Below are 25,993 nucleotides of genomic sequence, written 5' to 3' on the forward strand. Positions count from 1 at the left end.
TATAGTGCCTTTAATAATGTTTAAAAGCAGTACATTGCTAGCCCCTGTGTGTCTCTGCTTTGTTTTTTCATTCCTGATCAAAACATAAACTGGTTGTTTTGTTTGACTTCCTTGTTCACCAAAGTTGAGCAGATTGTTGCAGTTTTCAAGGCTGCTTCGAAGCAAAAGGCTTGGGACCATTTCTCAAAAGCTCAACGCAAGAACATTGATATATGGCGAAAGCAAGCTGAGGTTGGTAATTTATCTTCTTCCATTTCTATCAGTATCACTGGCTTCAAGAGTATACTCGACTCGATTTGAGTATTATGTATCTTGCTATTAGTATTCAACTCACTTTTTTGTCAATCACTGCTTTTGCAGTCTATATTGATGCTGTAATGTTGTGCATGGCTATTGGGGCCTCTGTGACTAAATGTACCAATGCTTTTATACAATTTTACAGAATTTATCCACTGCAACAAACATACTCTGTTTAGATTTATATACCATCCTTAATAACTGGCATTCTAACTTGTAAATTATTTTGATCATGAAGTTTATTTCAATCAAGTGCTGAATTATAAGCAGTTTGTATTGTGCCCAGTCGGAACTATGACTAAACATGATTAACGATGAAACCTTGCAGCCTTCTGAGAGATGAGACAGGAAGAATTTTATTTTAGTCTTTGCCCCATTTGACCCCTGATCACAGTTTTGGAAGAAAAAATATTCTAAAGTACGTCCACAGTCCTGTTATAAAAGATTTGATTGTTTTAAAATCAAATGATGGTAATTAATTTATAAAAGTGTGCCCATTTAACACTTTGACAATTGAGAACTCCAGAATATGTTAAGATTGGCACAAGCTACACTATTTTCAGGAGCAATTTTATTCCCATTATAGTAATGATATATAAAAAAACTAAAACTTTACCATTTAAAATTACACATTTATATGTCATAGAGTCATTTATGGCACAGAAGGAGGCCATTTGGCCCACCAGGTCCATGCCAGCTCAACGTGGAGCAATCCAATCAGTCCCACTCCCCCACTCAATCCCCGTTGCACTGCAAGTTTATTTCCTTCAAGTGCCCATCCAATTTCCTTTTAAAATCATTGATTGTTTCCACTTGCACTACCCTCGTGAGCAACAAGTTCCAGGTCATTATCATTTGTTACATTAAAAAGTTCTTCCTTTATCTTATCTTAGTCTGTCATAATCTTTTACACCTTGTATCAAATCTCCCTTCAATCTCCTTTGCTCCAAGGAGAACAACCCCAGCTTTTCCAACCTAACCTTGTAACTAAAATCCCTCATCCGTAGAACCATTCTGGTAAATCTCCTCCGCAGCCATTGAAGGAACCTCACATTCTTCCTAAAGTGGGGTGACCAGAACTGGACTCAATACTCTAGTTGGGGTCTAACCAGAGCTTTGTAAAGGTTCAGCATAACTTCCCTGCTTTTGTACTCAATGCCTCTATTTATGAAGCCCAAGATCCCATATATTTTGCTAACCACTCTCTCAATATGTCCTGCCACCTTCAAAGATTGATGCATGTGCATCCCATGGTCCCTCTCTTTCTGCACTCTTTAGAACTTCACCATTAACTCTATATTGCCTCTTCCTGTCCCTTCTTCCAAAATGCATCGCCTCACATTTCTCTGTATTAACTTCCTTCTGCTACTTGTCTGCCCATTCTGCTAGCCTATCTATGTCCTGTTGCGGGCGATGATGATATCACCGGCAAATTTTGAAATTCTACTCTGTATTCCAAGATCCAAGACATTTATATATAGTGTTACGACCTCAGTGAGACCATTAAAGATAAAAATATGAGAAATGTACCCACAGACCAATTTAAGGAGTTACACATCAAGATTTCACATTTTAAGACTTGTATTATAACAACTAACCTGAAAGAAATCCCCATGAACTAAATAGTACTCTGTAAGTAACTGATACCCCAAACTACAAAGAAAGGTATTTTCTTTACATATTAAAAATACTTGAAAACCTCACACTATAATGAGACGTTACACAGTACTTTTTGATGGCAAAATCTTTGCTGTTAAAAGTCCCAAACTCCTCCTAGTTACAATGGGTTGGATCTCCCGGACCTTTTCAAAATTAATGTCCTCTTTGCTCACTTCTCCGAGCACTTTCAACCTGGACGTCCATGAATAAGGCAATTCCTGGTGACCATTTTGGTCTTTTCCTTTTTTGCAAACTTCAACTTTTAAAACAGGTTCAGGTCTTCGCAGCCTTTCACTGTATCAGGCTTCCAAGATCAAGTGTTCCCTCTCTCCCTCTCAAGGCTGCCACTGCTGGTTGTCTTTTTTACATTTGCATTTCCAGAATCACTGACTCCTTGTTTATGACCCGAAAGTCTGGAAGGGTGGAACCCATTGTTCTTCGGGTGTTATACACTTACAGTCTATGTTTTGCAAAGAAATTATTTGATCTGTGTTCTCTGTTGTCCTGGTAACCAAGATTTCTATCTTGTCCTTTAGCAGAGTGGATGTGAAGTCACCAGACCTTGCAGACTCCATCGTAAACTTTTTAAAAAACTACATGTTTATAAAAAGTTTACAACGTCCAGCGTTCATAACAATAGCAAAAAAGCAGTAGAATCCAGCACTGACCCTTGGGGAACACCACTGTCTACCATCTTCCAATATGAAAAATAACCATTTACCATGATGCACCGTTTTCCGTCCTTAAGCCAGTTTTTTTATCCAATTAAACACTGACCCTCCTACTCCATGATCCTCAATTTTGATAAGCAACCTTAAACCAGCCTATGTTGTACTTTATCAAACACTTTCTTAAAATTCATAGAGAAAACATCCATTGCTTTCCCTTCATCAAAAAATTCAATTAGATTAGTCAAGCATGATCTGCCTTTTACACATCCATGTTGGCTATACTTAATTAAATCAAACCTCTCCAAGTGCCTGTTGATCTTTTCCCTGATTATTGTTTCTAAAACATTACCCACCACTGATGTTAAACTAATTTGCCTGTAGTTGCTAGGACTGTCGTTACATCCTTTCTTCAAGATGGGTGCCACATTTGCCACTCTTCAGTCCTCTGGCACCTCCCCCGTATCCAGGGAAAATTGAAAGATTATGGAAAGCCATAACCCCCACTTCCTTTAGCACCTGGGATGCAAGTCATCCGGACCAGTTGACTTGTGTACCCTAAGCATAGGCAGCCTTTCCAGTACCTCCTCCCTCTTAACTTTTACCTTATCCTTTGTCTCTACTCTGTTCCTCAGCAAACATCGATACAAAGTATGCTTAAGTATTCTCGCCTTGCCCAGTGCCTCTAAGCATATATCACCCTCTATGTCCCTCATAGGCTCCACTCCACCTCTTACTACCTAGTTACTACCTAGATGCTGGTAGAAGTTTCTTTGGGTTCTCTTTTATGTTAACTGCCATTCTAATCTCATATTTTCTCTTTGCTGGTCTTAATTTCCTCTTCACCTCCCCTCTCAACTTATAGTATTTGACCAAGTTCTCACTTGAAGAATTCACCTGACTTGTATTATACACCCTCTTTTTTTGTTTCATCATAATCTCTATTTCTCTCGTCATCCAAGGAGCCCTGGCTTTGGTTCCCCTATCTTTCACCCTTGTTGTATTGTACCTGACCTGTACCTGAAGCATCTCTTCCTGAAAGATAACCCATTCTTCCATTATAGTTTTTCCTGTCAGTCTTTGGTTCCATTTTACCCTGGCTAGATCCCCCTCTCATTGCATTGAAATTAACCCTCTTCCAATCTAGCCGTTCTACCTTATCTCATTCTTTGCTTTTCTGCATTACTAATCTAAATGTTATAATATGATGATCACTCTTACGCAAGTGCTTCCCTCATAGATCCTTGGTCCACTTGGTTCACCTCATTTCCCAGCACCAGATCCAGCAATGCCCCCTTCCTAGTTGGACTGAGAACATATTGATCAAGGAAGGTCTCCTGAACACATTTCAGAAATTCCTCCCCCTCCTTACCCTTTACTCTAACATTATCCCAATCGATATTTGGGACAGCTGGTTGCCCAATTTCCTTCCTACCCTCATCTCTCTTCCTGTTCTGTCATTTTCTTCAATTTCTTTTAATTTCACCTTTGCTTTGCTAGTTTCCCTTTAAGTCTATATATTTTACTTACCTGTTTTCCATGGTTTCAAGATTGCCCTTGGCTGGATACCTTTCTCGAAAGGCTAACTTTCAACATTTCATAAAGTCTCTAAACTAAACTAAACTAAACATAAAGCAGTGTGATTCAGTATTCATACTGGCAGCATGATAGCTTGTTGGTGATACTCCAATAGGTTGTCCTGAGAGACAGATCTGCTGACTGTGCCAAAACCTTCCAGAGCACCAGAGGGAAGTGAAATGTCACTGGAGAGCCGGAGGCCTGGCACCCGGGGCAGGGCTGCCCATTGCTTCATCGTTGCTGACCCAGATCTAATGTTGGATCTGTGAGGGAGAGGAGGGAGGTCCTCTTCCCAGAGGGTGGCAGGAGGAGGCGACCAGCTGAAACCAAAGAGGCCTAGATTCAGATTGCTGCCTCCATCAGCAGCTGAAGCAAGGCTAGAAGATCCTGGATTCAGAGCTGTAAGCGGTTCAATGATCTCATATGTTCTTGCAAGGTGAGTGCAACTCCCAACCCTCCAGACAGGTCTCAGGGTTTCCACCCTCCAGTAGACACACTACCTGAGGAGCCTCAGGGCACATGCTCCTGAACATGGGAGGGATGTGTGCTCAGGGCACTTACTGACCCCTCAGAATGGCTCAGAGTCATAGTGCTGCTGACGATCTGTCACCACTGAGATATGAAGCTCCTAATGGATAGGGGTAGATGGCATTGGACACAGAGGACAGGAGTGCCTTATCTCACTCTCTTTTGTCCTTGCAAGAGAAAGGGGTGCACAATGTGAGGGAGGGGCCCAGATGGGAGTAGGGGTGCTGTTCTTCCACCGCATCTCCCCAGTCGAGCAGGCAGTGATGGAGAGAGCCAGGATCGTGGAAGAGGAGGCAGTCGGGCCTGGTGAAATGGGAGCTCATAGTGGACCTGGAGATTAAATGTGGTCATTGATGGGTGCAGTGCAGTCCACCCTGTCTGATTGTGTGTTGCCCACTGAGTAACATTGGGTAACCTCAGCAGTGCAGAGATTTCTATTCTCATCATCTCTTTGTGTTTCCCACAGGTGCACATGTCCATTCAATGGCAGCCTCTACCTCTCCCCCTTCCTCCACAGGCCCAGAGCAGTACAAAGAAGGAGAAGCACCGTCACACTTTATGATTGCAGCGTCCATCAACACACATACTCTCATCTCGATGGGTCTTCGCATGCATGTAGATAGGGTAGCACAGGGTGATGACCACAACACTTGTGCAGGAGGAGGTGCCAGAGGCAAAGGGAGCTGTGGTCAGTCCCCCTCAGAAAAGGGAGGACAGACACAGCCCTGCTCAGCTGGGCACAGATGCAGGGCCTCAGGAGTCACTGGAAAGGTGGCTTTACCTTGAACAGCAGCAGGTGATGTGTTCCTGCATGTCAGAGTTCCCTGAGGCGGTGAGGGGTCTTAGGCAGAGGATGGAGGAGTCCATCCAGCTCACGTGCACCACAATGGCTCGGGGCAATGAGCACATCAGCTCCTCCATGGGAGAGAGTGGCCAATCTCTTGGACAGCCATCTGCAGCTTCACTCAGAGTGCATAAAGGAACCACACACTGACCTCCACAGGATGTATGAGATGCTGGGTAGCCTGGACCAAATGGCAAAGGTGGCGCAGAGACCTTTGGAGGAGATGCCAGCTGTGTCCCAGCTGGTGCCCTCAGCCAGACATATGGAGCGGCCGGCAAGGGCTGAGAATGCCACCAAGGAGGCCCTCATGGGGTGCCCTCATCATCCCCGGCCTCCTTGGTTCCTCTGACTGAGGGACCATCTGTGCAGCAAGACGTGACGGAGGCGGCTCTGCAATGATGCAGGTGCAGCAGCTTCTGGAGTCGCCCCCATGGACATCCCCACAACGAGGACGACTGCCATGTGCATCTCAACCACAAGTCGAGGCAAGTGAGCAGGCTGCCTCCACCTCCTCCGAGGTCACGAGGGGAGCACAGCATACGAGTGGCTGAGTGTGGAGGCCGCCGCATCACCCGGATCACGGAGTGGATCACTGGGGTGTGTTCTAACTGTCTTTGTCTATTGTTTTCCTCTATTTGCAATGTATAAATGATGACACTTTAAGCCAGACATCTGAGATTCCTTTTATTGCTGTCGTGACAGGAAAAGTGGTTTGAGATGATGAAAGAGACAATGGGATCCTCCACAGTGAGGGTAAAACCTCTGGGCAGATGTGCTCCCTTCGTTGGTGGTAAATGATTAGATGTTCCAGGCTGTGTCTTCTATGAATGTGTTAGCACAGGAATGTCAGACTCCCTTCCAGGCCATGCCCCTCAGCCTGGGTCAGAGGACCTCAGTTTAAACAATCCTGAATCAGGAGATTCCTGACATTCATGGCATCCTCACGAGCCTTTCACACCCCGAGCCGTGCCCAACCACCTCATCATGCAGCAGGGGCACCTCTCTGTTCAGCATAATCTACCTCCACCTCCACTTCCTCCACCTCTCTGACCTCCTGCTCCTCCTCCACTGAGCTGTCTCCTTCCAGGGCCTCACCATCCTCAAGGTCCCCACCTCTCAGGAGGGCCATGTTACGGAGAGCGGAGCAGATCACCACAATGACAGATTCCCTTGCAGGAGGGTATTGGGGGGGCACCACCTGACTGGATCAGGCACCGGAAGTGTGCCTTCAGAAGCCTTTTGTCCTGCTCAATGGTTGTCCTAGTGAGCAGGTGTCATTGACTGTATCGCCTCTGTGCCTCTGTCTGGGGCTCCCGTAGAGGGGTGAGTAGCCATCTCTTCAAGAGATATCCCTTGTCCCCGAGGATGCATCCATGCACTTTGGAGGTTGGAGTGAAGATCCGAGGCAGCCTGGACTGACGGAGGCTGAAGGAGTCATGGCAGCTGCCCGGAAAGTGAGCACACATGGAGGAAGCTCTTGTTGTGGTCGCAGACCAGTTGAACTTTGAGGGATTGGAAGCCCTTCCTGTTGATGAATCTGATTGGGTGGTCGCTGGGTGCCTTGATGGGTGCAATTGATGACGTCCTGCACCTGAGGGAATCCTCTGTGCCTGCCAGGCCACGTCTGTCATGAAATGAATGTACTATCTTTCTCTGGCAAAGAGGGCATCATTGCCCAGCGAGATGCAGTGATGTGCAGCCATTTGCGAGATGCCACAAAGGTCGGCAGCTGATTCGTGGAAGGACTCAGAGGCGAAGAAGTTCAAGGCCACAGTGATTTTGATGGCTACTGGCAGGGTATGATGAGCAGTGCTGCGAGGTGCGAAGTCTTCGGCAACGAGGTCACAGATAAATGTGACCATCTGCCTGGAGAGTCACAGCCTCCTCCGGCACTGGGTCTCAGTCATTTCAAGGTAGCTCCATCTTTGGCCCTAGATCCTGTTTTGAGGATATGGCCTCCGTGTCCTTCCTGCCCCTCTTTGCTCTTCCATGCCCTCCTGCTGTTCGGGGTTCCATCCTTCCTGCAGAGAGCATTGCTCCTCATCGCCACTGAACCCAAAGTCTGACAGTCCTGCCCCCGTGGCCAGATGCAGTCTTCCTTTTGGACAGGTGGCTGCCCTATTGTTGTTGGCAGCCTTGCCCGTGCTCTTCTGCCTCTGCAATGTTAGGGGAGTTGGGGGGGCATGGGGGTGCTGGTGGTGACGGCCCCATTCAATGTCGAGCACTGTGCTGACTCTCCCCGCCACCTGCACAGTGCCAAGGGTACCTCCTTTCCAAATGTCGAGTCCCACTCTGCACCACTTATAGTGCTGGAGTAATTCCCTAAGGCAGCCATGATGGGATTGCTGTCCCTCATCCCCATTCCCCGCCATCCTGGTGAATATTGCCGGTACCGGGAATGACGTCTCAAAACTGACATGCCAGCCGGCACCACTATTTTCAGGCCCCAGCCCTGCCTCCATTTCTGACCTTGCGGGGGCTCGAATTCAGCCCACTGTTTTAGGTCGATGACGTTTCATCAGAACAGTCACAGACCTGAAACGTTAACTCTGTTTCTCTCTCCACAGATGCTGCCAGACCTGCTGAGTATTTCCAGCATTTTCTGCTTTTGTTTTATATCACCAGCATCTGCTGATTTACTTTTACTGGTTCCAAGCACTTGGTGCGAGTTTGGCATCTAGTTTGATTTCTGACGGATTAATATTGCCTTGCGTCTCACTCAGCCACAGCACCTGGTTTCCATGTGACCCTCTTCCTTACTTCAGGAGTGGATCATACATAAAACCAAGGCTCAACCAGCACCTCACAGTAACTCAATGCTGGCTAATTTTAACACCTTAAATTGGGTTCTTAAGCCTTTTTACACAGTGCCATTCCCCTACTAGACAACACAGTTTATCTTGCTACTAGTAGGTCCATATTTGTCAAACCTGTTCCCTCTACCTCTTGCCACTTACCAAAGTCAAGGGGGTGGTTGGGGGATTTAACAATCCCACCCCCTATCCACGCATCCCACAACAGGCGAGAGAGGGTCAGGGAGGGGTGGGTTAAATTGGCAAATTTTCAAAACCCAACTCAACACGACTGCCCAGTTCCGTTTTAACCACAGCAGGTTTGGGAGGAGTCAGAGTAGCCATCTCTGGAGAGACAAGTCTATCATTATAGTCTTTAAATGGAGGCTCTGTTCCTGATATTTTGGCAGCGATTTAAATATAACACTGGCCAGCTGGGTTTCTCAGGACTTGGCAAACCTGACTGGGAAAAGGGAGGTGAAGGCTGCTAGTTCAAGCAGCTGGGTGCTTTTTATTGCACTGCTCGTGGGCCAGGAGGAGCAGAAGAACTGGCCACAACTCCTCAGGCAAGACTTCTGCTGTGATTGGCTAACAGCTCCTCCAACTGCCTAAACCCACGGCCTCTTCCTGTTTTCCCCAACTCCCAATTAACCATCCGATAACGGCCCCCCCCCACCCCCACCACCAACCTCAATCTGTTCCAGTGGCTGGGGCTCGACCCCAACAGTCCCTGGTTACTGCCTTCTACCAGGGGCTGACTGTTAATTTTGGCCATTTGCTGGGCGGGAAAGGGCGAAAAAATTGATAGCGGACCTCCGTGTTCTCAGCATTCCTGGGTTTCCCCTGCAAACACGCCTCGCCATAATTATTAGGGCCAATGTTCCAAACAAAGCCTCCATTAACATGTTCTATTTACTCTCCACTAACTTGCTTTGTTTACTCTGCAGTGTATCTCTGAATAATTCTATATTCCCAATAAATAACTCTAACAATAAATAAATCAGCTTACCACCTAAATAAATCAATCTCTCAATAAATAGTTCCAGCCAAATTATTGAATGTTTCAATAATTAGTCTAGAACTATACTCATTGATTGCTTGCTTCACACAACTGACTCCCAAGCTATACACCTGGAAGAGTTTGGTCAAAAATTGCTGTCAATATAATGGCGAGGCTCAGCGTTCACTGTTATTCAGGTGGAAATGCCACAGCAACTTCAAGTGCAGGCACTTGCGCAATTAAATGTGGGAAATTGAAAAGTTGCTGTCAGAAATGTGACGCAGACTCTTTCTGTCTGACTCCCTATCCAAATGCTTTGAATGATGCAAAGTTCCTGTAATTGCATGTTATGAAGTAAATGTGCCACGGAAAGTTAAGTTGAATCATTTCAAGTCCAAGTACTGTTTTAATGCTGTGATATGTGTTAATTGTTGCCAGTCAACCTACCCATCACTGAAAATTAACTAATACAGTCTCATTCCTTCAGGTTTTAATTGATGTTGGAGATTACTTTTTTTTAAAAAACATTTTTACTTTTCTTTCTGTCTTTTTCCTCTCGCTTAATCTAACCTTTCCTTCCCCCTCATTATTTCTCTAACTGTACCTGATCTGACATTGAATTCAGTATTCTAAAATACAATTCCTTCTCAGTCTTTGCAGGGTTAATATTAGAATCCTCCAATCTTATTGGTTAAAGGGATACACTGTTGCTAGCCCTGTTCACTCACGCACCGGGTGCCCTATAGAGGGCATGACATCACGTCCACTCCCACTTCCAACAACTTGCAGGGCAAAACATCATTTAATTTAAATGGGCAAGAAGTCTAACTAATAGTGGGTGCCATTTGTTAGCCCTGCCACAGTAATCTTTGGGCCAATATGTCCTTCACAAAATCGTTCTGAGTTGCGTTATGTAAAAATTAAAAAAGTACCTCCATAAATAATTGTGGGCTGGGTGTAATATTCCCCATGAATTATTTGGAGCTGCACACAATTCCAGTTCCCATGAAAGAAATAGCTGCAGATGGGTTCCATAACTTAATACCATTTATTAGCAATGCAGCCATCTAGCGAGATTCAGTAAATTAATGTTGCCTCTCTCATTTGCCCTTCAGAGATGTGTTCAATACAATGAATGCCAATCCAATAATTGAGTTTTTTTGCCAGCTAAAAGTCAAAGATTATTGTAGGATCCTTATCCTTTTTACATTTAATTCACTCGTAAGTATGGTGCTCCTGCAAAATTTGAGGGTTTTTATCCCCCAGGCCCTTTGAGCTCTATTTCCTGCTTCCTTCTGTCTGGTTCCATTTCTGCTTGCTCATTTCCAATGCTGCTTGTCTTTTTATTTTGTTTCACCACCCCTCCCTATCCAGCTTGTCAATTCCCCATCCTCTGAGTTCTCACTGAACTCCCACTATCAATCTCTCTTCAGCGTTAATGAAGCACAGGGGCTTTTATTCTTTGAAGTTAGTAATCAGTCCCTGGACTTTTTCTTTCTGTTGCGTTTCACTGAGTTTAATTTCTGCTCTGTCTTCCTCCTCTGAGCTTCAGTTTTGGTGTTTCTTCTCCTCATTGAATTCAACTAAGCACAGTTGCCTTCTTTGCAATATTTCTCTATTACAGTCATGACACCTTCCTGCTGTAGTTTTGTCCGTTATACATCCGTTAGCTTTTGTCCCCCGTTTCGACTGTTTTTCCTTATTCTTACCTGAGTGCCTCATTTTCCTGCTGCCTGTTGCTGTGAACCATAAAACTTGCTTCTCTACCCACCGAGTCACCTCACAATTCCACCCTGCTTCGAAAACCATGTGAAGTATAAAGAATGATGTCAATACGAATCAGAACTTTTCTATCTTCTAGTGATGACAGTTTCGCTGAGTTGGTAGCTTTAAGAAAGTAAGTTAAGCATAATTTGCCTTTAACAAAGCTGTGCAGGCTCGCCTTTATGAGTGCATGCTCGTCCAAGTATCTGTCAATTTCTTCCGGATTATTGTTTCTAAAAGTATTTCTAACAATGATGTTAAACTGACTGGTCTGCAATTACCAGGTTAATCCTTCTCCCTTTCACTGATCAAGGATAGAATTTTCCTATCCTCCAGTCATTCAGCACCATCCCTGTATGGTGGCCAGCACCTCTGCAATTTCTGTCCTTACTTTTCTCAGCAACTTCAGACACATCCCATTTGAACCTGGTGACTTATCCATTTCAGATACTGCCAGCCTTCCTACTATGTCCCCTTTATTTTAAATCAGATCCAATATCCCAGCAACTTTCCTGTTCTTCAGGTAGGTTTCTAAGAAGCAGTTTTTTAGCATTTATTCATGGGAGGTGGGTGTCGCTGGCAAGGCTAGCATTTATTTCACATTCCCAATTGCCTTTGAAAAGGTGGTGGTGGGTTGCCTTCCTGAACTGCTGCAGTCCATCTGGTGTAGGTACACTCACAGTGCTGCTAGGAAGGGAGTTCCAGAATTTTGATCAGCAACAGTGAAGGAACGGTGATATAGTTCCAAGTCAGGATGGTGTGTGACCTGGAGGGGAACTTGCAGGTGATGGTGTTCCCATGCACCTGCTGACCTTGTCCTTCTAGGTGGAAGAGGTCGCAAGTAAGAAGTTGCTGTCGAAGGAAGCTTGGCGACTTGTTGCAGTGCATCTTGTATATAGTACACATCAGTGGTGGAGGGAGTGAATGTTGAAGGTGGTAGATGGGGTGCCAGTCAAGCGGGCTGCTTTGTCCTGGATGGTGTCGAGCTTCTTGAGTCTTGTTAGAGCTGCACCCATCCAGGCAAGTGAAGAGTATTCCATCACACTCCTGACTTGTGCCTTGTAGATGGTGGACAGGCTTTGGGGAATCAGGAGGTGGGTTACTCACCGCAGAATTCCAAGCCTCTGAACTGCTCTTATAATCAAAGTATTTATGTGGTTGGTTTAGTTAAGTTTCTAGTCAATGGTAACCTCCAGCATGTTGATAGTAGGGGATTCTGCGATGGTAGTACCATTGAATGTCAAGGGGAGATGGTTAGATTCTGTCTTATTGCAGATGGTCAATGGCTGGCACTTGTGTGACACAAATGTTACTTGCAATTTATCAGCCCAAGCCTGGATGTTGTCCAGTTCTTACCGTATGTGGGACCAGACTGCTTCAGCATCTGAGAAGTTGCGAATAGTACTGAAGACTGTGCAATCATCAGCGAACATCCCCACTTGTGATATTATGATGGTCTTTGATAAAGTAGCTGAAGATGGTTGAGCCTAGGACACTGCCCTGAGGAACTCCTGCAGCCATGTCTTGGGACTGAGATGATTGGCCTCCAACAACCACAACCATCTTCCTTTGTGCTAGGCATGATTCCAACCAATGAAGAGTTTTCCCATTAACTTCAATTTTGCTAGGGCTCTTTGATAGCGCACTCAGTCAAATGTTGCCTTGATGTCACTCTCACCTCACCTCTGGAGTTCAGCTCTTTTGTCTACATTTGGCCTAAGACTGTATTGAAGCCTGGAGCTGATTGGCCCTGTCAGAACCCAAATTGAGCATCGGGGAGCAGGTTGTTGCTGAGTAAGTGCTCTTGTTGATGACACGTAATTGGCTGGATTGGATTTGTCCTGCTTTTTGTGAACCGGACATAGCTGGGCATTTTTCCACATTGTCTGCTGTAGCTGTGGTGGAACAGCTTGGCTAAGGGCATGGCTAGTTCTGGAATACAATCTTCAGTACTACATCTGCGATGTTGTCAGGACCCATAGCCTTTGCTGTATCCAGTGTCTTCAGTCGTTTCTTGCTATCACATGGAGTGAATCGCATTGGCTGAAGTCTGGCATCTGTTATGCTGAAGGCCTCAGGAGGAGGCCAAGATGGAGCATCATCCACTCAGCATTTCTGGCTGAAGATGCTTCAGCCTTGTCTTTTGCATTGATGTGCTCGGCGCTCCCATCATTAAGAATGGGGATGTTCATGGAGCCTCCTCCTCTGGTTAGTTGTTTAATTGACCACCACCATTCACAACTGGATGTGGCAGGACTGCAGATCTTTGATCTGATCTGTTGGTTGTGGGATCGCTTTGCTTCGATAGTACCTGCTGCTTTTGCTGTTCAGCATGCATGTAGTCCTGTGTTGCAGCTTTACCAGGTTGGCCCCTCATTTTGAGGTATGCCTGGTTCTGGTCCTGGCATGCCCTGCTGCTCTCCTCACTGAACCAGGGTTGATCCCCTGGCTTGAAATGACTGAAGATGGTAGAGTGGGGGATATGCCGGCCATCAGGTTACAGATAGTGGTTTTATACGATTATGCTGCTGCTGATGGTTCACAGCACTTCATGGACATCCAGTTTTGCATTGCTACATCTGTTTGAAATCTATCCCATTTAGCACGATGGTAGAGCCACACAACACGATTGAGGGTATCCTCAATGTGGAGATGGCACTTCATCTCCACAAGGACTGTGAGGTGGCCACTCCACCAATACTGTTCTGGACAGATGCATCTGCAACAGGTAGATTGGTGAGGACAAGGTCAAGTTGGTCAAGTCCTCTAGATTACTAGTCCAGTAACATTACTACTATTCTACTGTCCTCGTAATGGTGTCATTTAGTCATAGAGTTTTTTCTGGGATAGAATTTCTTTGAAAGAGGATGTTCAACTTTCTTATGCCCAATCTAGATTTAGTTGAATGGGCTGCTAATCATTCTTTTTTACTTTGGATCCTGAATTTGGATTTCATATGATTTTTGAACAAATATGGCTTTCTACCACTCCACCTTATCCCCATCAGTAAACGATCGCATGACACTATTTTGAGGAGGAGGGGAGTTCTCTCCAATGCTCTGGCCACCATCTAACCCTCAACCAACATCATTAAAAAATAAATGATCTGGTCATTGTCTCTGTTTGTGGGACCTTGCTGTGCACAACTTGGCTGCATTGTGACAGTTGACAATATTACATCAGCAAACTGATGTCAATTTCCTTTGAGATTTGGTACGGGGATAGGTTTCTCTAATCTTTTGGCTAACCATTCTTTCTCATCTACAAAGCATGTTTGGCTTGTGTTGCAACACATCTCTTAAACCAGAACTTTGAGCCAGCTCATCTGCTTGGAAGCTATAATTGGTTTTATTTGAGCCCGGATGAAGTTTGGATCGTTCAAGGAGTTAGATGAAGATCCAGACCAAGGTAACAACCTCAAGTCTCAGAGCAGTCCAATTGATCCAACCAAATAACAAACCTTACGCTTGAAAATATTGCTGCAAGGCTGCTTTGATGCAGACCATGGAGTAATGGGATGTCATACATGCTGCACTGATTAAGTGAGTTGGTAAATTATACATCTGAATAGCTATTACCTCTAGTTAGGCAACCTCAAATGATAGTAAAGCACGTCAATAGTAGTCTCTTTTTTGCTTGTTCCATGTTTTATTCCAGTTAGCTGCTCCCTTAATCAATACTTTCAGAGGAGACTGTCCTTTGTATCTTCAAAACTTGGATAAAAGGATAATCAACAAATGGTTCGAATGAATCTCTAGGAAATGTATTGATTAAACTACAATTCAATACACTTTCCTTCATGTTTGAGTGTCCATTTTCAGAGATCTGCTACCCTCACAGCAACTTTGGGCCAAATCTTTGACTGTGCAGCTGGGTTTAAACATGCCCTGAGGTTAAAAGCTATTGGTCCTTGAATAAAATTTACGCTTGGAAGTGCAGAGATTGATAATTGCAACTTTAAACTAGCAATGGCCTTAGGTCCAGCTGCCACTTTGGCTCATGAACCTTTCACAGATTCATCTGAAAACCCTACAGTGAATTCATTCTGCACAAATATCTGTCAGGTTAGTACTCGAAGGGATCTCTCAGTATAAACTTAACACTTAAAAACAAGTACTCATTATTGCATAGTAAGAGATACTAGGGGATGATTGTGATGAAATTGTACGTAAGTATAAGGGATGTTTACAATTTCACAAGGAACAGACAAGAAATCTTCCTCCATTGTGTTTACTATAAATTTCCAAATGAATAAAGCTCTCTATTTGTTCTGCTGCTGAATTACCATTCCCACTTTGCTCTGCAGTATTTATCTGTACCCTCTAGCTCTTTTTCTTATTAACCTGTAGTTGGCTGCTTTACTGCCTCATTGTTTCTTTGACATCTGTTTATAACTGATAACACATTCATGCTAAGGACAATCTGCTTCAACTGGAGACTCAAGAAAGATCTGATTGGGTTTTCTGCTCCGAAGCATCTTCCTCTGCTCAACACAGTCCCTGAATGAAAGATCTGTCACCAGCACAGCTGCTCTTATCTCTACTTGTTTGCCTTCTTGTGGTGAGGGGTGCGAAGAGCTCTTACTAAAATTGTTTACAGGCTTTGCTGTTAAATTGTGCAGTTCGTGATTGATTTTCCAAGTACTTTCCTGAGCTAGGTTTCTCACCTGAATTCCAGGTACAAGCCAGAGCATTTTGCCATTACTGCATGCTTCTCATACACTTATCATTAGCCACAATTTGCCAGAGTCCTGAACTTGCAGTAATTTTACAGGAGGAGGGGGTTGGTCTTCTCCAGTAGCACAAAGCAGCTTGTAGTAAGCAAACAGCCCACTGTGCATCCCGTCCAAATGTTCTTTTCTATTGGCTGCAGTGGAGAAGGAAACCAGGAGAGTGTAAACAGGACTGTTCAGTCACTGCTGCCCAATTGCAACTACCACCCAAAGCAAATTTCACCCCTTTACCCATTGATTAGGATCATTTTCATGAAGGGATTCTTCTTATTCTGATCCCAAATTTCACTCACAAACATGTAATGCCACCAAAATAACATCACTTTATTAAATTGTGATTTACAGAAAATGGTGGACGGGTAAAGACCCTCTGCTCCATTTCAGCCTTGTGCATCACAGTATATACAGGCTCCATCCTGCCCAAAAACATGTGATCTCCTGGGATAGATGAAAGAAACAGGTAAAATCCCAGGCCAATCTGGGAAAAATAATCAGGGAAATTCCTCTCCGAAACCATCCAGGTAATCGAGATGAGTCCAGGAAATCACTCTGGCCCGGAATTCTCTAAAGTAACTACCTTTTGTAAGAGGTGATGTCCGTCCCAACCAGAAACAGATCCAACTCTCTTGAAGGAATTCGGCAAGTTTGCGTCCGCTGCACAACTTGGCAGTCTGTTCCAGAGATTCACTGTTCTCTGGGATAAGAACGACCTCCTAACATCTCGCCTCGATCTGGCCTTATACAACTTTCCTCCCCTCCGCGCCACCCCCCCACCACCACCCCACCCCCCGCCTTGTCCTACCTAATCTACCTAATTGGAACCAGCTATCAACTGGAACACACTCTACTTTCTTCACTATCTTATACACCTTAATCAGATCACCCCTAAATCTACACTTCTCTAAAGTACAGAGTCCCAACTCTTTTAGACTATCTTGATAAATAAAAACATGCTTTACACTGGGAATTAGTCTATTGTCCCCACTCTGTGCCCTTTCCAATGGTTTACATTTGTCCTTGCATTTGCAAGATATCAATTTAACTATTAATAATTTAATTGTAAGTGTAATGTATGTTGTACCTCAAAGGCTTGCTTATGTTTAGATGTAATTGACTCTAGAAGCATTACCGAGCAGGTACATTTTAACCAACTGAAGTTATAAGTTACTTCTTGAGGTGAGTTATTTGAATTACTTTGGGGAATGGATGATTGACTTGGCGATGAGCTGCTTGATGAAATGGTAGAAAAACGGTTTTCTTAATTAAGGAGATTTGGAGAGTACAGTTGATCAGTAATACCCTGATTAAAAACCACAAGGGAGATGCTTAATTAGGTTGATGAAGAAGGTGTAGAAAATCCTACTGTTATGTAGATCTGAAATGATTTTTAATGGTATGTATACCTCATTAAAGCAGTAATTAAGGTAAGTGACATAATACTGTGGTAGAATCTAGCAATGACATGAGGTCTTTTTCCTGATTGCTGATAATAGCTTCCATTGACAAAATGATCTTTCCCCAAGGATCAGGTTGTGGATCAAGTTGTGGTAAGTTCACACCATATCTGGAGGGCTGTACGGATTCTTTTTTATTCTTTCATGGGATGTGGGAGTCACTGGCAAAGGCAGCATTTGTTATCCATCCCTAATTGCCCTTGAGAAGGTGGTGGTGAGCTGCCTTCTTGAACGGCTGCAGTCCTTGGGGTGTAGGTACACCACAGTGCTGTTAGGGAGGGAGTTCCAGGATTTTGACCCAGCGATAGTGAAGGAATGGCGATATAGTTCCAAGTCAGAATGACATGTGACGTGGAGCGGAACTTTCAGGTGGTGGTCTTCCCATGCATCTGCTGCCCTTGTCTTTCTAGATGGTAGAGGTTACGGGTTTAGAAGGTGCTGTCAAAGGAGCCTTGATGAATTGCTGCAGTGCATCTTGTAGATGGTACACACTACTGCCACTGTGTGTCGGTGGTGGAGGGAGTGAATGCTTTAGGTGGTGGATGGGGTGCCAATCAAGCAGACAGCTTTGTCCTGGATAGTGTTGAGCTTCCTGAGTATTGTTGGAGCCACACTTATCCAGGCAAGTGGAGAGTATTCCGTCACACTACTAACTTGTGCTTTGTACATGGTGGACAGGCATTGGGGAGACAGGAGGTGAGTTACTCACCGCAGAAATCCCAATCTCTGACCTGCTCCTGTAAGCATAGTATTTATATGGCTGGCCCAGTTTAGTTTCTGGTCAATGGTAACCCCCAGAATGTTGATAGTGGGGGATTCAGCAATGGTAATGCAATTGAATGTCAAGGGGAGATGGTTAGATTCTTTCTTGTTGGAGATGATCATTGCCTGGCACTTGTGTGGCATGAATGTTACTTGCCACTTATCAGCCCAAGCCTGGATGTTGTCCCGGTCTTGCTGCATGTGGACACAGACTGCTTCAGTATCTGAGGAGTCGCGAATGGTGCTGAACATAAATACTGGACCTAACTGGTTAAGTCTGCTCACAAAATAAAATTTCACAAATCAAAAATAAGCCAATTTCAACAAGCTCAGGGAAAATTTGTTTAAAAATGTCAACACCTGGAAATCTACCACATGTATTCAAAGTCTACATACATGCATGAAAGAAAGCAGTTGTGGAATAGCCATGTTCCCAGTGAAAGATGCTGTTTCAATCCAACTGTAGTTACAATAAGGCAAAACAATCTCAGCTCTTGATCACCTGTTATATCAACACACGACAACACAAACCGATCCCAGCTCCAGATCACCTGTAAAGTCAAAGCTGTATTTTTGCAGGTAATGAGCATTGTAGCCAAGCCAATATGGAAAGTGTTCATTCTGAGCTAACATCATTTTTAACTATTGATCATTCCTGCTCGAATTTCTGGCAATGTAGTATTTCTCTCTTCAACAACAGGAAATCAGGGATGCGCATAGTGAAGAACTTATGGGAACTCGCCGTGAGGAGGAAATGGAAATGTCTGATGATGACTATGAAGAAAGCCCATCTAAAATACCCCGTGTGGATGAGTCTGGTAAGGCATTTCCAGCAATTTCCATTAATTGGTCAGTAATCTTTGTATCTTAATGAAAGGGCTTAAAACTAACAGATGAAGAAGCAGCAAAGGTTATTTGAGCTATTGCTGTAGCAGAAAGTAGGATGTAAAGAACTGAACAATTTCTTTCACATTACTGGCACTTTGATCAATGTGTGATCTTCCTACTTATCATAAACATAGTTAGAAAACACAGGCCCCAAATTTCCTTTGGCCCATTGCAAGTGGTTACACCAGGACAGTGCCCTCCTGTACTGGCTGTGCCAGAGGTTAGAGGGTCAAAGGTCTGGTTTTTCCCTGCCCCATGCCAACAGAAACTCTGGGTTTCTTCAGTTTTGAGAGGATGGGATAGGGTGGTGGGGGGGGGGGAGGGGGGGTGGTGGAGGTTGGCACAGGAGTTTTGCCCAGGCCCCCTATGTGCTGATAATATTCCTACTAACCAACCTGCAATACATTGAAAAGGGAATTCAGAGGTCTTTCAGGAACCAAGCCATTTACCAAGCCTTGACTCTACTGATGGGGGCCACATACACCCTAGTGGAGGTTAGTTCCTGTGGACCTCAACTCATTCAGTGTACCGGGCGCCATACAAACGCCAGGCTCTGACAGAGGAGCAACATCGCAACCCCCTGGTGGAAGGCCCTTGGCTCCCCTCCCTTGTCTGTCAGTTGCCATGTGTGGGGTAGAATGGAAGCTCCACCATATATAGGGTACTGTGAAAACTCCTGGACTGGCAGAGACTTAGTATAACTGGTTATAACTGGCTAGTATACCTAGTCTCCCACTGTTTCCCTATGGATTTCACGGATCTCCCACCAAAGCTACAGTGGGAACCCATCCCTCTCATCCTTACCCCACTCACCCCCTTTTCCCATCTCCACCCCCATCACCCCACAGATCAGCCATGATGTAATTGAATTGTGAAACAGGATTGAGGAGCTGAATGGCATACTCTTGTTCCTGTGTTCCAAGATTTTCTGGGGCAGTATTCTTTAGCAGTGATATTAGCGGGTTAGTCTAGATTGAAAGAATGATTTGATGAGTAGTAATAATACTGGTTTCCTGCTGTAGCAACTCTGTCATTGCTCAAATTCAATCACTAGCTCCCCTTAGAGAACACAAACTAAACAGCCCCATGCTATCTGCAGCGCCCCAGAAAGACAGAGCATAATATTCAGAGAGATCAATGACGAATGAAACATAATTAGGGAGTTTGATATCTTGTGATAGCTATTATTCCCTTTGCTCATTCTCCTGCAATGCTTGAGAGTTTGATGCCAGAATGTGATTTTTTTTTATACTTCTTTCATGGGATGTGGGTGTCACTGGCCAGGCCAGCATTTATTGCCCATCCCTAATTGCCCTTGAGAAGGTGATGGTGAGACGCCTTCTTGAACCTGCAATCCTTGAGATGTAGGCACACCCACAGTGCTGTTAGGAAGGGGGTTCCAAGATTTTGACCCAGTGACAGTGAAGGAATGACGATATAGTTCCAAGTCAGGATGCTGCTGGGCTTGGAGGGGAACTTGCAGGTGGTGGTGTTCCCATGCATCTGCTGCCCTTGTCCTTCTAGTTGGTAGAGGTCGCGGGTTTGGAAGGTGCTGTCGAAGGAGCCTTGGTGTGTTGCTGCAGTGCATCCTGTCGATGGTACACACTGCTACCACTGTGCATCAATTGTGGAGGGAGTGAATGTTGGAGGTGGTGGATGTGTTTAAAAATAGCTGGTTTCTAAATGTTATCGTATTGGAAAATGTTCAGGCCTAGTGAACTACATGTTTTAAATTCTTACAATGCAAAGAAAGCAGTGTATTTCACATATTTAACAAAATGTTAAGCAGTATTAGAATATATTACTTTATAAGATATGAGGTGCACAGCCAGGTAGGAAACATTAACCTATTGTGGTTATCGGCCGAGATCACTCCATAATTATAGACTGCATTGCATTCTGTGCATTGTTTGTACAAATATTGTCTAAAGCACTGTTTGGTTTTCTTGCAATGTTCTTGTGTTTTACCCTCTCAGTGTAAATTGTATATTAAATTATTTTGTAACATATATGCCTTCATCATTTAGCATCCTTCACACACTGTGGGAACCTGCCCCTTCAAATCAGAGCCAAGCTGTTCAGGAGAGAAGTTAGGGAGCACTGCTTCATGCAAATGGTGGTTAAAATGTGGAACTTTCTTCCATAAAAAGCAATAGATGTTAGCTCAAGTAATAATTTTAAATCTATCTGAGATTGAGAGATTTTTACAAACCAAAGGTGCTATAGGATATGGGGCTAAGGCAGGTGGATGGAGGTAGGTCACAGATCAGCCATGATCTCACTGAATGGTGAAACCAGCTCGAGGGACTGAATGACCTCCTCACTGTACCGATGTTCATTGTGGTCCATTGACAAGATCATTAAGGAATTTCAGCAAGGTGTGATGGCTGTGAGCAAAACAGCTTGAATGGCTGCATTGATTCAGTCAGAGGATTTCAGCCTGTAAAAAACAGTCAACGTCCAAATACCTTTCCAATCATAATGTCAATCATTGTTAATCCCTTGTTTCAAGTTTCCCATAGATATGGAAAGAAGAACAGGGAGAAATCATTCAGTCCATCCAGCCCACCCCATTCAGGCATGGTACAGTCTCATACACAATTGACCTCCATCACCAGCCCTGCGTTTCCCACCCCATCCTCCAATCAAATAATCCCCCGGGAGAGGGGAAAAAAACAGAAAAAAAAACTTCAATAAGAACCTCCTGTCTGACTGCTGAGGGCAATCACACAAATGTCCAGAAATACTGACAGATTTTATATGTGTGACCACAAGTCCTGCCCACACCATCAATCTGAATTAACCCATCCAACCTGACAGAATCTAATCCTTGCATCAGGTTCACATCATACTCATAAGGATAAGGCTTGCAGTTGTATGTTGTAACAGTTACATAAATCTTGCTTATAAAACTACATTATTATTGCTCACACTTATGACAACTTGTGCCATGCACGCGGCAGCGGGTTTGGTTGTGTGAACTCACGTCAGTGGTGGGGATGAGGGTCCTCGTAAGATCTTGGCTGTGGCATTGCACGTCAATGAATTGTATTTTAGACCAACCCATGGACCTCCTGGAAGATCCTCCCGGTTCACCAGTAATCTGCATGTATAAAAACAAGAAATGCTGGAAATACTCAGCAGGTCAGGCAGCATCTGTGGAGAGAGAAGCAGAGTTAACGTTTCAGGTCAGTGACCCTTCATCAGAACTGTGATCTGCGGACCACGTCTAAGAACCTCTGATCTAGAGTCAGTGTTTGTAGTAAATCTACTGTCAATGCTAGTAAAAAATCTATAGTCACTCCTTGTATTAAATCTAGAAACAATCCTAGTATTTAATCTAGAGTGAGTCCTTGGATTAAGTTTGCAGTCAGCGCCTGTTGTAAATCTGCAGTCAGTCCTTGTATGAAATCTAAAATCAGAACTAGCAGTAAATCACAAAGGAGAGAGATGACGCAGACATTGTAGTTAAAGAGGAGGCGTGTGAAGTATTAGATGCCATTAGCATAATGGAGAAGAAGTACTAGAGGGTCTGACATCTTTGAAAGTGGATAAATCACTAGGACCAGATGGATTGCTTCCCAGGTTGTTAAAGGAAACCAGGGAGGAAATAGCAGATGCGCTGAGGATTATCTTCAAATCCTCACTGGATGCGGGGGAGGTGCCAGTGGTTTGGAGGTCTGATAACTTTATACCATTGTTTAAAAAGGGTGCGATGGATAGGCCAAATAATTATAGGCCAGTCAGTCTGACTTCAGTGGTGGGTAAATTATTAGAATCAATTCTGAGGGACAGGATAAACTGCCACTTCGAAAGGCACGGATTAATTAAGAATAGTCAACATGGATTTGTTAAGGGAAGATCATGTCTTACTAACTTGATTGAGTTTTTTGAGGAAGCAACAAGGAGGATTGATGAGGTTAGTGCAGTGGATGTGGTCCACATGGATTTTAATAAGGTATTTGACAAGGTCCCACATGGCAGACCGGTCAGAAAAATGAAAGCCCATGGGATACAGGGGAATGTGGCAGATTGGATCCAAAATTGGCTCAGTGACAGGAAACAAAGGGTAGTAGTCGATGGATGTTTTTGCAAATGGAAGGGGGTTTTCAGTGGCGTTCCACAGGGCTCAGTGCTGAGAACCTTGCTGTTTGTGGTATATATTAATGATTTGGCCTTAAATGTGGGAGGCATGATTGGGAAATTTGCTGATGACACAAAAATTGGCCGTGTAGTTGATAGTGTAGACTCCAAAATGATAACAATGGTTTGGCTGAGTGGGCAGAAAAGTGGCAAATGGAATTCAATCCGGAGAACTCTGAGGTAAATCTTTGGGGAGGGCAAACAAAGTGAGGTAATACACAATAGATGGCAGCATATTGAGAGGGGTAGAGGAAGTGAGAGACCTTGCAGTGCATGTCCATAGGTCCCTGAAAGTGGAAGGACAGGTGGATAGAGTGGTGAAGAAGGCATATGGAATGCTTTCCTTTATTGGCCGAGGTACAGAATACAAAAGCAGGGATGTAATGCTGGAACTGCAAAAAACGTTGGGTCAGTCACAGCTGGAGTATTGCGTACAGTTCTAGTCACCACATTACAGGAAGGACATAATTGCTCTGGAGAGAGTACAGAGGAGATTTACAAGAATGTAGTCAGGGCTTGAAAGTAGCAGCTATGAGGAAAGATTGGATCGGCTCGGATCCTTGGAACAGAGGAGGCTGAGGGGTAACTTAATTGAGGTGTCCAAAATTATGAGGGGCCTAGATAGAGTAGACAGGAAGGACCTGTTTCCCCGAGTGGAGATGTCAGTTATCAGAGGGCACAGAATTAAGGTGATTGGTAGAAGGATTAGAGAGAACATGAGGAAAGACTTTTTCACCCAGAAGGTGGTGGGTGTCTGGAATTCACTGCCAGGAATGGTGGTGGAGGCAGAAACCTTCAATTCTTTTAAAAGGTACCTGGACATGCACATGAAGTGCTGTAACCTGCAAAGCCACGGACCAAGTGCTGGAAGGTGGAATTAGATTGGACGGCTATATTTTTCGGCCGGCGTAGACACGACAGGCTGAATGGCCTCCTTCTGTGCTGTAACTTTTGTATAGTTCTATGATTCTAAATCTACAGTCAGTCCTTGTATTCAATTTAGGGCAGGATTTTTAGGTCCCAATAGGGACAAGAACGGAGGCAGGCAGGTGGGAACATTCGTGCCAGCAACTATTGTGCTAGGTTACATTGCCATTCCTGCCGACGGCAATTTTCCTCACAACAGGGGAAGGCGGGCTCTAGAAATCCTCCCGATTTGGGAATGAGGTCAACTGATCCTGTTAATGAGCTCATTGATAGCTCATTAAGGGCCAATTTGGGGTTTTCCCCCAAACTCTATGGATGGATGGATCCTAGGGTCTCACTGTCCCCCTTCAAGGATTAATGACCTAGCTCTTAGTGTGCAGGGCACAATTTCGAAATTTTTAGATGATACAAAACTGAGAAACATTGTGAACTGTGAGGAGGATAGTGTAGAACTTCAAAAATACATAGTCAAGCTGGTGGAAGGGGCAGACAGGTGGCAGATGAAGTTCAATGCGGAGAAATGTGAAGTGATTCATTTTGGTAAGAAGAACATGGAGCGACAATAGAAAATAAAGGGTACAATTCTAAAGGAGGTGCAGGAGCAGAGGGACCTGGGTGTATATGTGCATAAGTCATTGAAGGTAGCAGGACAGGTTGAGAGAGTGGTAAATAAAGGATACAGTGTACTCGGCTTTATTAATAGGGGCATAGAGTACAAGAGCAAGGAAGTTATGTTGAACTTGTTTAAGACACTAAAATAAAAGCAAAATACTGCGGATGCTGGAAATCTGAAATAAAAACAAGAAATGCTGGAACCACTCAGCAGGTCTGGCAGCATCTGTGGAAAGAGAAGCAGAGTTAACGTTTCGGGTCAGTGACCCTTCATCGGATTGCTTGGCCATTTCAGAGGGCGGATAAAAGTCAACCGCATTGCTGTGGGTCTGGAGCCATGTGTAAGCTGGACTGACAGATTTCCTTCCTTGAAGGACAAGAGTGAAATCTACAGTCATTATATTCCATCCAGAATCATTGCTCACAGTAAATCCACAGTTAGTGCTTGTATTAAATCCATAGTCGGGCCTTGTATTAAATCCACAGTCAGTGCTTGTAAATCTACAGTAAGACTTTACATGTAGTATTTGCACATTTAGAAAGACAAAACGCAATCCATCAGAGTCAGCATGGTTTTGGAAGGGCAAATCGTGTTTGACTAATTTGCTAGAGTTCTTCGAAGATGTAACAAGTAAAGTGGAGAATGGGGATCCTGTAGATGTAGTATATCTGGACTTCCAGAAGGCATTTGATAAGGTGCCGCACAAAAGGCTAATACACAAGGTAAGATCACATGGAGTTAGAGGCAATTTATTAGCTTGGATAGAGGATTGGCTAACCAACAGAAAACAGAGAGTCGGGATAAATGGGTCCTTTTCTGGTTGGCAAGATGTAACTAGAGGGGTGCCGCAGGGTTCGGTCCTCGGGCCCCAACTATTTACAATATATATCAATGACTTGGATGCAGGGATAGAAGGTACTATAGCCAAATTTTCAGATGACACTAAAATAGGTGGGATAGTAAGTTGCAATAAAGAAATAAGAAATTTACAAACGGATATGGATAGGTTAGGTGCATGGGCCAAAATTTAGCAGATGGAGTTTAACGTGGATAAGTGTGAGGTTATCCATTTTGGTTGGAAGAACAGAAAGGCAAATTATTATCTAAATGGAAAGAAACTTCAGAGTGCTTCGTGGCAGAGGGATCTGGGTGTCCTCATGCATGAATCGCAGAAAACTAGTATGCAGGTACAGCAGACAATAAGGAAGGCAAATGGAATTTTGGCATTTATTGCGAAAGAAATAGAGTATAAAAGTAGGGAAGTGTTGCTGCAACTGTACAAGGCATTAGTGAGACCGCACCTGGAGTATTGCATACAGTTTTGGTCCCCTTACTTGAGGATAG

At 44.2% G+C, this 25,993-nt stretch overlaps 1 protein-coding gene across 3 annotated transcripts in view; it reads left to right on the forward strand.

The window, feature by feature from the left end:
* enox1 (ecto-NOX disulfide-thiol exchanger 1) overlaps positions 1–25,993 on the forward strand; it is a 377,950-nt gene that overhangs the window by 144,510 nt on the left and 207,447 nt on the right. For all 3 annotated transcript variants that reach the window (XM_068040197.1, XM_068040198.1, XM_068040199.1), the window contains 2 exons: positions 125–231; positions 18,779–18,896. In XM_068040197.1, coding sequence (XP_067896298.1) covers positions 125–231; positions 18,779–18,896 — 225 coding nt within the window. The remainder of the gene's footprint in view (positions 1–124; positions 232–18,778; positions 18,897–25,993) is intronic.

This window comes from Heterodontus francisci, chromosome 10 (assembly GCF_036365525.1).
Source record: "Heterodontus francisci isolate sHetFra1 chromosome 10, sHetFra1.hap1, whole genome shotgun sequence".
Lineage (NCBI taxonomy): Eukaryota > Metazoa > Chordata > Chondrichthyes > Heterodontiformes > Heterodontidae > Heterodontus > Heterodontus francisci.